General features: G+C 38.8%; 1 protein-coding gene across 7 annotated transcripts in view; it reads right to left on the bottom strand.

Moving 5' to 3' along the window:
- Positions 1-223: 223 nt before the first annotated feature.
- Positions 224-12,502, bottom strand: part of RAPGEF2 (Rap guanine nucleotide exchange factor 2) — a 400,682-nt gene continuing 388,403 nt past the window's right edge. For 6 of the 7 annotated variants that reach the window (XM_074993114.1, XM_074993110.1, XM_074993113.1 and 3 more), the window contains 4 exons: positions 8,554-8,779; positions 6,849-7,408; positions 3,006-3,311; positions 224-2,197 (listed from right to left, as the gene is read on the bottom strand). In XM_074993114.1, the coding sequence (XP_074849215.1) occupies positions 2,172-2,197; positions 3,006-3,311; positions 6,849-7,408; positions 8,554-8,779 (1,118 nt within the window). In that variant the 3' untranslated portion in view covers positions 224-2,171. The remainder of the gene's footprint in view (positions 2,198-3,005; positions 3,312-6,848; positions 7,409-8,553; positions 8,780-12,502) is intronic. The other variant, XM_074993116.1, reaches the window with a different exon arrangement.

Here is a 12,502-nt window from a genome sequence, read left to right on the forward strand (position 1 = left end):
GATGACAGTACAATACTTGCCATTCTAATGTCTCTGATGACCATTTTGGCTTAGTAATGGACCTAAATTACTGGCAACAAAACAGTAGGCTTAAAAATCCATCACTTCAGAATATTAAAGGGATACTTGAGAGTATCCCTTTACTATTCATATACAGGAAAGTAAATTACTTTCAAATTTCAATCTGCCAAAATATGATGAACCTGTAAAATGTGTAAGAAACTTCAATAATGTTATATTTATTTATTTTTCAGCTTCATACAAATTAGATGTAGAAGCATAAACATAGTACATTTCTACCATTTTCAACAAAAATATAACCAATATGTACAATTATTGTATTAAAAATACAAAAGGGATACAGACTCCACCAATGTCTTTCTAAAAGACATACAGGTACAAGTAGTATCAAAAGTATGAGGAAATCACCAGTTAACTGTACATTCTGCACTTGACATCACAGAGTGAACTGAGATTAGCAGTCTATGGTCTACAATTACTTAATGCTTATATAATATTTGTGCAACTTGTGATAGAGCTAGGTTTCCATCTTTCTATAGGAACATGAGGTCCATAACCTATATAATAAAACTGGCAAATAATGCATATGACATGTAAAATTACAAATTCATAATTGACAATGTGATATATAAGCAAATAGACACAAGCCATGATTACAGGAGAGATAATTAAATAAAGCACTGACTTTGTTTGATACAGTGAAAAAACACTGCAATTTGATCTTTAAAGTTGAAGCTATTTACGTTTATTTACTGATCAATATGATCAGCTGAGTTCAATGGACAAAAAAAAAATCCAAGACCAGCAGTTCCTCACATTTGAGTACTACTCGGATTGGCAGCCTTCACTTTTCCAGAGTCTGTGCAAAAACAACACAAAAATAGAGGGGAAGGGTCATTTCAGTCATTATAAGGTTAATAGCAGCTGTGAGCAGGTTGTTGCTACTCATTGGCCTTCTCTACAGTGCAGTGTTCCTAAAGCCATTAACAGTTGTGACTATTTCTGCATTACAAAGGCTGATGTATCTAAATGTGTTTTTTTCCCATAATTTAAAGGCTTGTTAATTCCCTAATGCCAAATCAACAGATTATTAGATCAGTAATAACTGCAGACATTAGCCATGACATCCCAAAACTGCCTTCACCGCAACGTTATCCAGTTAATATTTCTCTCAAAGTAATTAAATTTCTAACCATACTAAGACAAAAATATAATTTAAAGGTGAGGTTTGCCACCTGTCATTTGAATAGGACTCTTTTTTCTATGCAATCCTGTATTCCACAAGGCACAGGTTTACAAATTGTATTGTACAGACTATACAAGTTGTCCTGTTTTCCGACATTAGATAGTTGAAAGCACTTAGTTCTTCATTGATGCTTGACCCATTTCACAATACCAATGATCTTATAATTTACAAACTTTCTTAGACTTCTGGGTGGGGCACTCTATGACTGGAGCTAGGTGGCGAATGAAAGGCTGCCTTTCCTTTCCGCCCTGCTCAGCCATATCAGTTTTGTTTTTAGGAGCCCAGGCTGGCAACCACACTAAAAAGTGTGAAATTATACTATAATGATTATGCAGGTGTAACATTTGCTCTCTGAACATAACATACAGCACTGTAACAAAGGCATTGTAAACAAGCAAACAAGTGTGTACTTGAAGATTTCAATGTTTTTGTACGTTACAGGCTCAATGTAGTTTGACAACTAGTTTATCTCATTATCCCAAGGAGACAAAGAGCTAGGACTGTGATTAAAATCTAAAAGGAAGATTTAAAAACCCTTCCAGGCATTGTGAAGTGCAGCCAGAGTTAATCATCTTGATGATCTAGGAATTTGGAATGATACTGTGTGATGTGTCAGACAGCGACAGTGGTAGCTTGGAGATTGCTGCACTGTGCATTTCAAGCAACACAGTTTGAAAAGTGCCAGGGCGATTTCTTCACAGTATTTCACATGCAAGGGGAGGAAGGGGAGGAAATGGGGGAGGTGGAGGGAGAGAGAGAAGAAGCCCCATGCTGCTTTAAGGCAGGGAAGGAGGCAAATAGGTCTACCATCCTTTAATTATAGTTCCAAGGCTCTTATATTAGGGACGTCTTCTTGTGCTCTCCTTTAAGGTAGCTCACTCTGGATCCAGAAAAGCCCCAATTCTTAGACGGCAGAAACTTGTTCATCTTCTGCAAACAATAGGATGGGGGGGAGGAAATAAATTTTAATCAGTTTAACACTAAGTTGCTAATCAATTAAATTGGTTGTTTTCACACACATTCCATTCCTCTGTAAAAATTAAGCATATGTTTATTTGCTACAGTTAACTATTTTTTCTTCCCTTTTCCCTAAGGTAAAATGATCTCAAAATCATAAATTCAGAGCACACTTTGTTGTTTACATGATGCAAGACAGCTTTAACTTTATCATTATCAAGGGTGTGCTTCCAAGGAAAATATGACACAGGAGTACTGTATGGGGTGGGCCTGGCTTTTCCTTCTCCTGGAAAACACAATACTCAGCCAGAGACTACTAAATCTCTAATAGCATACTGAAGTATCTTGTGGTTAGCCCTGGTTGTAGCTGGCCACAAACCACTTAATTTACAAATGCTTTACCTTCTGAGGCCAAACTGGCTTACAGCAGTGTTCAATGGTGAAAATGCCAAAACATCTGTTGATAAATTTTTAAATTCTCTTAAAGTCACAAGAAAATCTGTGACAAATTAATGAAGCTTCAAACATATCTTTGGTTTGCTCAGCTACAGAGCTTAAGTGAATAAAGACTGCACAAAACTTCCAACAACATTTTTAAAATAAATTAGACTCTGCCATGGGAAACGAAAAGGTAAACAAACAAAAGAAACCCAAAAAACAAAACAAAAAAAATTCCAAGAAATTCTTAAATTTAGGGCAAGCATTTCCAGTGCATGTGAAAGCGCTCATGGACTGTTTATATCTATGCCTTAACGTTTTGAAAACATTACTAGAAATTTACCATCTTCCTCTGTGGAAAACCCCTGCGACTGATAGTGAGCAAGACGTGGATCTGACTCATTTGGTTTGTGCCACTGAGGTTTGTTCGCAGGCTTGCCAGCTGAATGAGTGTGTGATTGCTGAGGCAAAGGTGAAGTCCCGTGGGTTTCACACGTCCGTGCCACCATCCTAGACCTCTGAAGTGCCATGTTGTAATCTGGAGGTTTTCTTGTTGGATGGGAAATGCCTTCTGTAAAGTCTGCAATAGGTATTCCTACATAGCCGGGGGGAGTCGGAGGTGGTTCTCGATATCGACCTTCTTTTCGTGCTGCAGAAAAATAATAAACTACCGTAAGAGATGGTGATTGGGGAAAATAGGTTCTAAACAGAATTTGAGCAATGAGATATATATGAACGTAATCAAAGATCTGACCCAAACACAAACAGATTAAGATTTAAAGTACACGTAATCTTAAATCTTAACCTGTTTGTAGTTGGATCAGGACTTGAGATATATATCTCAACATATTAAAACCAGAAATAATATAACACACTTTTGGTAAAACAAAGTATGTCCAGCATTCCTGTGCTTCCATCATGTAGGCAATGTTTATACTTGGCTAAGCCAACTTTTAGTAGGATAGCAGCCTTCCTGAGAGAAGCCTGAAGTAACTATGATGGAATGAGGCCACAAGTTATAGAAGCTAATCACAAGGAAAATGTTTGAAAAGTATTAACAGATTATGCAAAGCATTTTGAAAACATAAAATTTAGATAAATTCCAAACAGTGTGAGGTACACAGTAATTAATATTTTAAGAAAATCCATTTTAAAATCATACATGACATGTGACAAGAAAAATCAGGAACAGGACAATCTTTCACTGATATTGTGTCATATATGGAATTAATTCTATCCTTCAAATTCCACCCTAAGACACATTTCTACCATTAAGCTTTTTTATAATGATGGCTTTGTTTGTGGTGTTGTATCTGTGTTCGTCCCAAAAATATTACTGGCAATCTTCTAATAACTGTTCAATCCTTTAGGAAAAGGAGAGCATCATATGCTTGTACAGGATGGTCAAACTGTCAACACATGCTGAGAAAGAGCTGCTAAATCTCTGGTAAAAATGAACATCTGCAGAGTGTGAAATACAACAGCATGGTGTTTTTGAGTCAACATCTAGAGTCATTAGAATCATTAACAAACAGAGTCAATGTAGTGTGAAAGAGCAGGTCTGTTAAACCTTCTGTTTGTATGAATAGATGATGCATAAAGAATTTCTCCACCCCCCCCCTCCTTGTATTTGAAAGGATGGTCAATCTCTTGGAAAGGGCTCCCTCAATACCATATAGTGTGAAATCCACCATGTTAAAACAAAAAATATACTAATGTAACAGTCTTTTTATTTGTACTGGCGGGGCCTAATGATATTACAAATAGAAAGAAAAATGGCCCTACTCTGGGCACTAATCTATAACACAAGGTTGAACAGCTGGGCTTGAATAAGTAGCTCTTTTCCAAATGGGATCTAGAAGAAGGGAGTATGGAAGAAATAGGGTTTTATTTAAGAGTTTCTGAAACACATTGGTATCCTAAAACCTCAAATATAACCTCCTCTCCACCAATATTATACTATTCACTACTCTCCCCTCTGGCATCTGTTCCCAATGTACTGTTCTTTCTCCTCCCTTCAGTTTCATGCCTTCCCTCCCTTCCTTCCTTCTCGGTCTTGAAAACATGAACCATCAATATCATTTTTAGCTCTTAAACTTTTTCCTCACTTGATTGTTCAGTTCACAACATGAACTTGGATATGCCGACTCTAAACTAGCAGACTGGCCTCCCTTCATCCTATCCCATTTATCTCCTTATTTTTAACTCCACTCACATCTTCCCCCATAGAGTTATATAAGTGCTGCTGTTCCAGATCACAGTGTTTGATCCCCTGCACAGGACCTATGTAGAGTTAAATTGATATGACCATGGTAAGATTATTTATATCACTTCTGAGGGAGTAGATCATAGAATCATAGAACACTAGGACTGGAAGGGACCTCGAGAGGCCATCAAGTCCAGCCCCCTGCCCCAATGGCAGAACCAAGTACTATCTAAATCATCCCTGATAGGCATCTATCTAACCTGTTCTTAAATATCTCCAGCGATGGAGATTCCACAACCTCCTTGGGCAATTTATTCCACTGTTTGACCACCCTGACAGTTAGGAACTTTTTCCTAATGTCCAACCTAAACCTCCCTTGCTGCAGTTTAAGCCTGTTGCCTCTTGTTCTAGCCTCAGAGGCCAAGAAGAACAAGTTTTCTCCTTCCTCCTTATGACTCCTTTTTAGATACCTGAAAACCGCTATCATGTCTCCCCTCAATCTTCTCTTTTCCAAATGTGCAAGGATACAACAATACAGAAGCCAGCCTTCCCTGGTGCTGAACTGGATGGAAACGAAAAGGCTGTAACTCTCTTGTATTTCTGATTTTTTTAATAAAATACATTACTTTAGAATCAGACCTCCTAGTGGCACAACGATATGAAGACCAATGCCTAAAAGCACATTTGCAAATCTGTCATTCTACATGTTGATGGCAACTACATAGCAGCAGTATTTGAGATAGGCCTCAATGAAAACATTGGTACCTCATCCTTTAAAGAAATTCAAATCTCCAGGTCAAACTTTGGGGCTGGGCTCTTTGATAAATGATGAACTTTGTATCTGAATGGAAAGGACATTTACCACTACGACCTAACTACACTCTTTTACAGGGGTCAGCAACCCCTGGCACAGGTGCCAAGAGTGGCACGAGACAATTTTCATCGGCACGCAAGGTGGGAGTGGAGCTCAGCCCTACCCCTCCTCCCTCTGCAGCCAGGAACTTGATCAAAGCCATGACGCCTGTGGATTAACAAAAGACCAGCTAATGCTACCAACCATCACCTAAATGGTAAAGCTCTGCATCTTTATTTTTTTTATTAGTGAAGCTGTTTTAAGTAGGACTATTAGTGACTTTAAAAAGTGTCAGTCACTCATACCCTACACAGAGGTCAAAAGGTCAAATTTCAGCACTCAGCCTCAGAAAGGTTGCTGACCTCTGCTCTATTATAATTGTTGAGAAATGTCAGCATCAGATAGTTTTTATACAGGATGAGGACAGAATGAACTGGGGAGAGATCTGAGTGAATAAAATGGTTACAGGAACCTGTGGCCTCCAACAGATCAAATTCATAGATAAAGAGGGGAAATATCCAGACAAAAAATAAATGCAACAAACAATATTTTTAAAAGTAACCTCACTTCTGCTAGCAAAAAACTGTTCTAGGTCCTTGATTTCCTAGGCATGAAGGCAGACAGTTTCAAATGAGTGTCTAGAGTTAGGCACACAAATCTGTATTTGGGGACTAAGAGTGACCCAGTGTGCAGAGGTGATGAACATCCACAACCACCACTGAAGGTCACAAAAACTTCTAAAGTAGAGCACTGGAAGTCAGGTCATATGTACTAAGATCCCTGAAGACAGACTGGTGCCTTACTTCAATGACCCAAGCTTAAAATGGTGACCTAAGTGCATTAGCATTTCAAAATAACAACCACCAAAACCTGAGCTGTTTTCTTGATTTTATAGCTCTCAAGAAGGAAGTACAACAGGACCCACAACTCAGGAGCAAGTATCTACAATACAAAGTGAAGTTCTTCTCAGCCATAAACATGCAACTGAAATGCAAAATTTTAGAGACACTACAAATTTGAAACTACTTGAGCTTTTTGTTTTAAAAACAAATCAGATTAAAGCAAAAAAGTTATACAGTAAATTCATATCTATAGGTATACGAATAGAATACTTTGCGGTAACTTACCAATAAGCCCCTTTGCACTACTTGATGATACAGCTATATGAGAGGACATGGGAGCTGGCTTTGACTCCTCTGTTGTTACAGATGTTATGCTACTGGTTTCAGCTTCAATTGAAACATCCTTCCCACCCCTCCGCTTTATGGTACCTGTATCACCTTCTGAGTCCTCTCCCCAGTAGCCTGTTGAGGATGCCCAGCTTGCTCTGGACTGTGCTTGATCAAGGTCCTCCCTACCTTGACTCTGCCTGCCATATTTTGTGCCATGATCAGGGAACATCATCTGGTCCATATGACTGCCTGAGGGCCATAATCCTGCCCCATCGCCTGAACTATCGAAATGAACATGTCCAAAATGAAGAGTCTCCCAGCTTCTCTGGTGTTGTATTGTTTGTATGTTGTCATGGGACCCGCTTGAGCAAGAAGTCCAGCTGCCACGGCCGCTGTCTGCAGCATCAAGTGAAGCACGATCCCCTTGATCCTGTGATAGCTCCTCTGTACTGGGAGAAGAAAGCACGGTTGCTCCAGCATACAGGCCTCTGTTCTCTGACAGTGGTGCATATGAACTAGATGTAAGAGACAGCAAGTGAAATTTTACAATTACAGAATTAGTGACAATCAGCAAACCAGTGACAGAACTCTGAGGTAATTCACTACTTTACAAACAAAGAAAATGTGGCAACTAATGAAAACCACAGTGGAAAACCACAAGTATCATCTACATCATAGTTTTTTGATAGCCAAAGTTTAATGTAATTTGTACTCATTAATGATTTGGTAAATTTTGAGTATCAGGCATTCTTTCTGTAAAGCTCTCCCTGACAACAAATCACTCTAACAGTTACAAAAAGGTACTGATGAAAACGTTATATACTCTGAGATACAGATGTAAGCTTTCCCCCATCTGTAAGGTAAGATCTGTACTTAAAACACTTCCTGTCACAACACCACTGTGCCACAGAGGAGAGGCTCAGTCTAGCATTTATAAATGTTCTGAAGGTTAAGAGCAGGCATAAGCAGTTCGAGGCATTACTGTAGACATTACAATAATGTGGGATAGTAACAGAGAGGAAGCCGTGCTAGTCTATACACTATCAAAACAAAAAGCAGGCCAGAAGCACTTTAAAGACTAGCAAAATAGTTTATTAGGTGAGCTTTCGTGGGACAGACCCACTTCTTCAGACCATAGCCAGACCAGAACAGACTCAATATTAAGGCACAGAGAACCAAAAACAGTAAGCAAGGAGGACAAATCAGAAAAAGATAATCAAGGTGAGCAAATCAGAGAGTGGAGGGGTGGGGGGGGGAAGGTCAAGAATTAGATTGGCTCAATCTAATTCTTGACCTTCCCCCCCACACCCCTCCGCTCTCTGATTTGCTCACCTTGATTATCTTTTTCTGATTTGTCCTCCTTGCTTACTGTTTTTGATTCCCTGTGCCTTAAATATTGAATCTGGTCTGGTCTGGCTATGGTCTGAAGAAGTGGATCTGTCCCACGAAAGCTCACCTAATAAACTATTTTGCTAGTCTTTAAAGCAATAATGTGGGAGTGGACGTATTTTCTCACTGGAAAGTAAAGCATTATGAAAAACAGACATAATATAGAAGTGGTGAGCTACAAGGAGAGGGTGGAATTCTCTCACAGAACGGAGAAAACTGTGAGGATGCAAACAAGATTTTTTTTTAAAATGTAAATATATACAATTCCTACCCTAAACTGTATTGATCTGGTTCAATCATGGCTCGTTTATCAATTCTCCCCACACCAAGATTAGTTTCCACAATGCTGACAGAATGCCTCTGTGTCCTCTCATCATGCAATGAGACTGGCATGGAGTCAAATGAAGAATTGCTGACAATACTAGATCTGGAAGAAATTTCGCTGTGACCAGAATCTGAAAAGTTATCCACCGTGCCACTAGGAGCCAAAGTATAACCTGCATAAAAAACAGAGTAGCATTTAATAGACATGCTAATTTTACAACCAAATGGCTTCTTGAAGAAAGGTTTAACCATTAGCGTATAAATAGTCAGTAACAGAACTATTGGAGCTAATACAATTTTTGATACATTTAATCAAAAAGCAGCACTGTACGTAACAAAAACATGCAACAAGACCATGATTCAAATATGGCTGTATTATCTCTGAAAAACGTTCAAAGATCAGTGGCAACATGAAACATCTGTATTTAGAAAGTCTGATCTCTTCTTTAAAATTACCACCACATTCATCATTTCCCAGTACTTTCAGGTATCTAAAATTATATTAAAACATTTCCCTTTATAGGAATTAAGGCTCAGTCTTGCATGACTGTAAATACCTATGTACATTAGCACAGAATAGGGAGTGAGGGGAACTTTGGAACATAGGAACTGCCATTCTGGATAAGGCCAGTCTGGGATCCTTTTTTCAACAGTGGTCACTGCAGTGTACCCTCTCTTCCTTAAGAAAGTTTCTTCCAAACCCCCAGTATTTAAAGTTTGCCTTAAATGCTGAAGGATAAGGAATTATATTTCTTCCAAATCTTTAAGTATGTTCTGAACAACTCTGGATACACGTTATCTATGTAAATGTTTTACCTTTTTTGAACTGAGTCATGCTTTTGGCCTCAGTTACACCTGTAACACATTCCACATGCTAGTTGTGGAAAAGTATTTCCTTTTACCAGTTTTTTTTTACTGATCACAGTTCAAGTTCATATTGTGAAACGAAGTGAACAGAAGGTCTTGTTCTATCCTCTCTTACAACAGTCATCTCTTGGTGCCATTCTAACATATGGTCTACTTTCTTCACTACTGCCTGTATATTTATTTTGGAAAGAAAAAGTGAAGTGCTTGGGAAACACCACCATTTTAAAATGTTATTGGAATTTCTGTTGTTTGATGAAGGAAGGTAAACAACTGTTGAATATCTAATTCTGCAGTTTAAAGTTCATTCCAATGGATATGTATACAGTAGAATGCAGATTAAGAGCTTCTGCTCTTGGTCCCATATCACAATGGAATTAAACATTTGGGAAAATCTGTAAAAAATTGAACAGTGACAAATTTCAAACTGATAATAGGAAATACTTGTTCACACCAACTCAGAGGGGTGGCAGGGTTAGTCTATAATGTCAAAGACAACAAGCAGCCCTGTGGCACCTTAGAAACTAATGAACGTATTAGGTTTTGTGGGTAAAATGCACTTATGTGGAACTCATTGCCACAGGAAGTAACTGAGGTACAGAAAACAGCAAGAATTAAAAAGTGAATTGACACTTTTTATATAAAAGAATACCCAGAGTTACAATAATTAAAGATAACAAATACTGGATGGGCTATTATAAGCCTCACACTTCAGGGTTTAAACCCATCTCTAACAGAGATCATGAACAAACAAGTATCTGTGGGAGCAGATCATTTCATATGTACCTAATGCTGGTTTCTTAAAGCCTCCTATGATTCTTCTGATACTGGCTGCTGCCAGAGACACAATATGGGACTATTAACAGAGAGAAAGCTCTGCTAGTCTATATACTATCAAAACAAAAAAGCAGTAAAGTAGCACTTTAAAGACTAACAAAATAATATACTAGGTGAGCTTTTGCGGGAGAGACCCACTTCTTCAGACTATAGCCATACCAGAACAGACTCAATATTTAAGGCATAGAGAACCAAACACAGTAATCAAGGTTGACAAATCAGAAAAAAAAATGATCAAGGTGAGCAAATTAGAGAGTAGAGAGGCCGGGGGGGGGGGGGGGGGGAGTCAAGAATTAGATTAAGCCGAGTATGCAAAAGAGCCCCTGTACAGTTTAAAAAACAGACACAGGCTTTAGCTTTTGTATGCCCCAAGCCCTTTCTACTATCTCCTTCGTTCACTGTTTGCAGGAAGCACAAAAGGGAAACCTTAGCCTCTGCCTCAGTCACCAATGACAGGGCAGCGTCCCTGACAGAAGGGATGCTGCCGATGTAGAGAGCAAGCATAGCAGTAGCTTGAAAGGTTTATCAAAAAGGAGCCTTTCCAATCTAAGCTCCTGTCTTCTGTCACTCGAGCAGTCAAGATCTTACAGTGAGAGCATTTCAGAGGAATACATGCCTCTCCAAGGCAGCGAACATTTTCTGAGGGTCTGTTAAGTGGAACTTCACACATTGCTTAAAACTCTAGTGTTTGACACCTCTGTTGTGCTGCTTTAGTTTTATCTCTGTTCTTGTTCTCTGTTCCCACTTGTCTCCCTGCCTGTTTTCTTTCTCTCTCTCTCTTTTTTTTAAATTCTTCCCTTCTCCCACCCACCAAGCAGTATCAGGGAGCTACGCAGGGGAAATTGGTCTTCCCTTTTTTTCTTTTGTAATTCAAGTAAGTATGTGATAAACTAGAAACGATACAATAGAAAACTATGAACTAATAACCCGACACTGTGTATTGCCTATCTGTAGGTCTGAGGGGACAGGAGAGAGCTGTGCTCCATCTGCAGCTGAGGGCAGTGATGAAGGACCAGAGGAGACAGCTGGGCTGCACAGTCCCACTCAATACTGTTTGGAAAAAAAGTCTCGGGGCTGCAGTGCTGGTGAACCCAACACCTACCATAGAGCACCCCCAGGGACAGTACTCAAAGAACAACACATTAGTTCCTGGTGCCACTAGGTCTTGGAAATGCTTTGAAGTTTAGAACCATTTTATGGATTGTTTTTCCAAAACCACAGTACTACAATTCCTTTCCATTTATGTGATCCCAATTCCTTTTTCACTAAATGCACTGGCCTTGATAGAATGTGATCGAGTTCATATACAATTCAAACCTTGCTAAAATCTTTCAGATAAAATTATGCCAAGATCTTACAGAGACTCAAAATGTACTATCTTCCTTCTTCTCACCCTTAGAAAAGTTCATTTCAGCAGAGCTTTTTGATATGTATTTGTAGTTTTGTGGTACAGACCCCTCACCCGTTTGAAAAATACTCAGCCAATTGTGCTTGTGATCTTTTTCCTTTTGGTTTTGTTACCACCACCTATTCCATAGGTCCGTGGTGCTCTGTTATTCTTGTTACTGTTCTCACTTCCAGGAGAAGAGGAGAAACTGATTAGCTCTGACTGTCTGGAGCCATAAGATCTCAGCTGACTGCCACCTAACAGGATGAGAAGAGTTTAGACATCTTTTTGACAAACACAGGAGAGAGCGATAAACAGATGCAATTCTCACGAGTTTCAACTTCTTGGCATCACAGTGAATTTGGTGGACACTATCACTACAGTGAAGTCTAGAACTGTCCAAGCTCTATCACAACTCTGACAGATTTTTTATTTAATACACCTTTCTCTCATGCAGCCAGTAAAATTGATTTCTATATTTTTCTGAAAAGGATAAAAAGTAGAAAATGACCTGCTATATGAACACGTCATTCCATTTCTACAGTGACACTTTTTTTTTTAAATACATGAAAGGCAAGTGCCTGTACTTCGCCTTTTTTCTCTTAATCTACAATGAGAGCCAGTACAATGAAAAAGGAAACAGGAAAGAATTTCATCAGGAGTCTTAAATCATTTTCTTTAAACTCATTTACAGTTTTGGCCAGTCACACTTGACAGTAATCTCTACTGATACATTTTAAATAATTTCATAGAAACTAGCTCAACCAAGAAAGCCTCACTGTGTGAAGCTATCTGTCAAATATTCATC

The sequence above is a fragment of the Carettochelys insculpta genome, chromosome 4 (genome assembly GCF_033958435.1).
Source record: "Carettochelys insculpta isolate YL-2023 chromosome 4, ASM3395843v1, whole genome shotgun sequence".
NCBI lineage: Eukaryota > Metazoa > Chordata > Testudines > Carettochelyidae > Carettochelys > Carettochelys insculpta.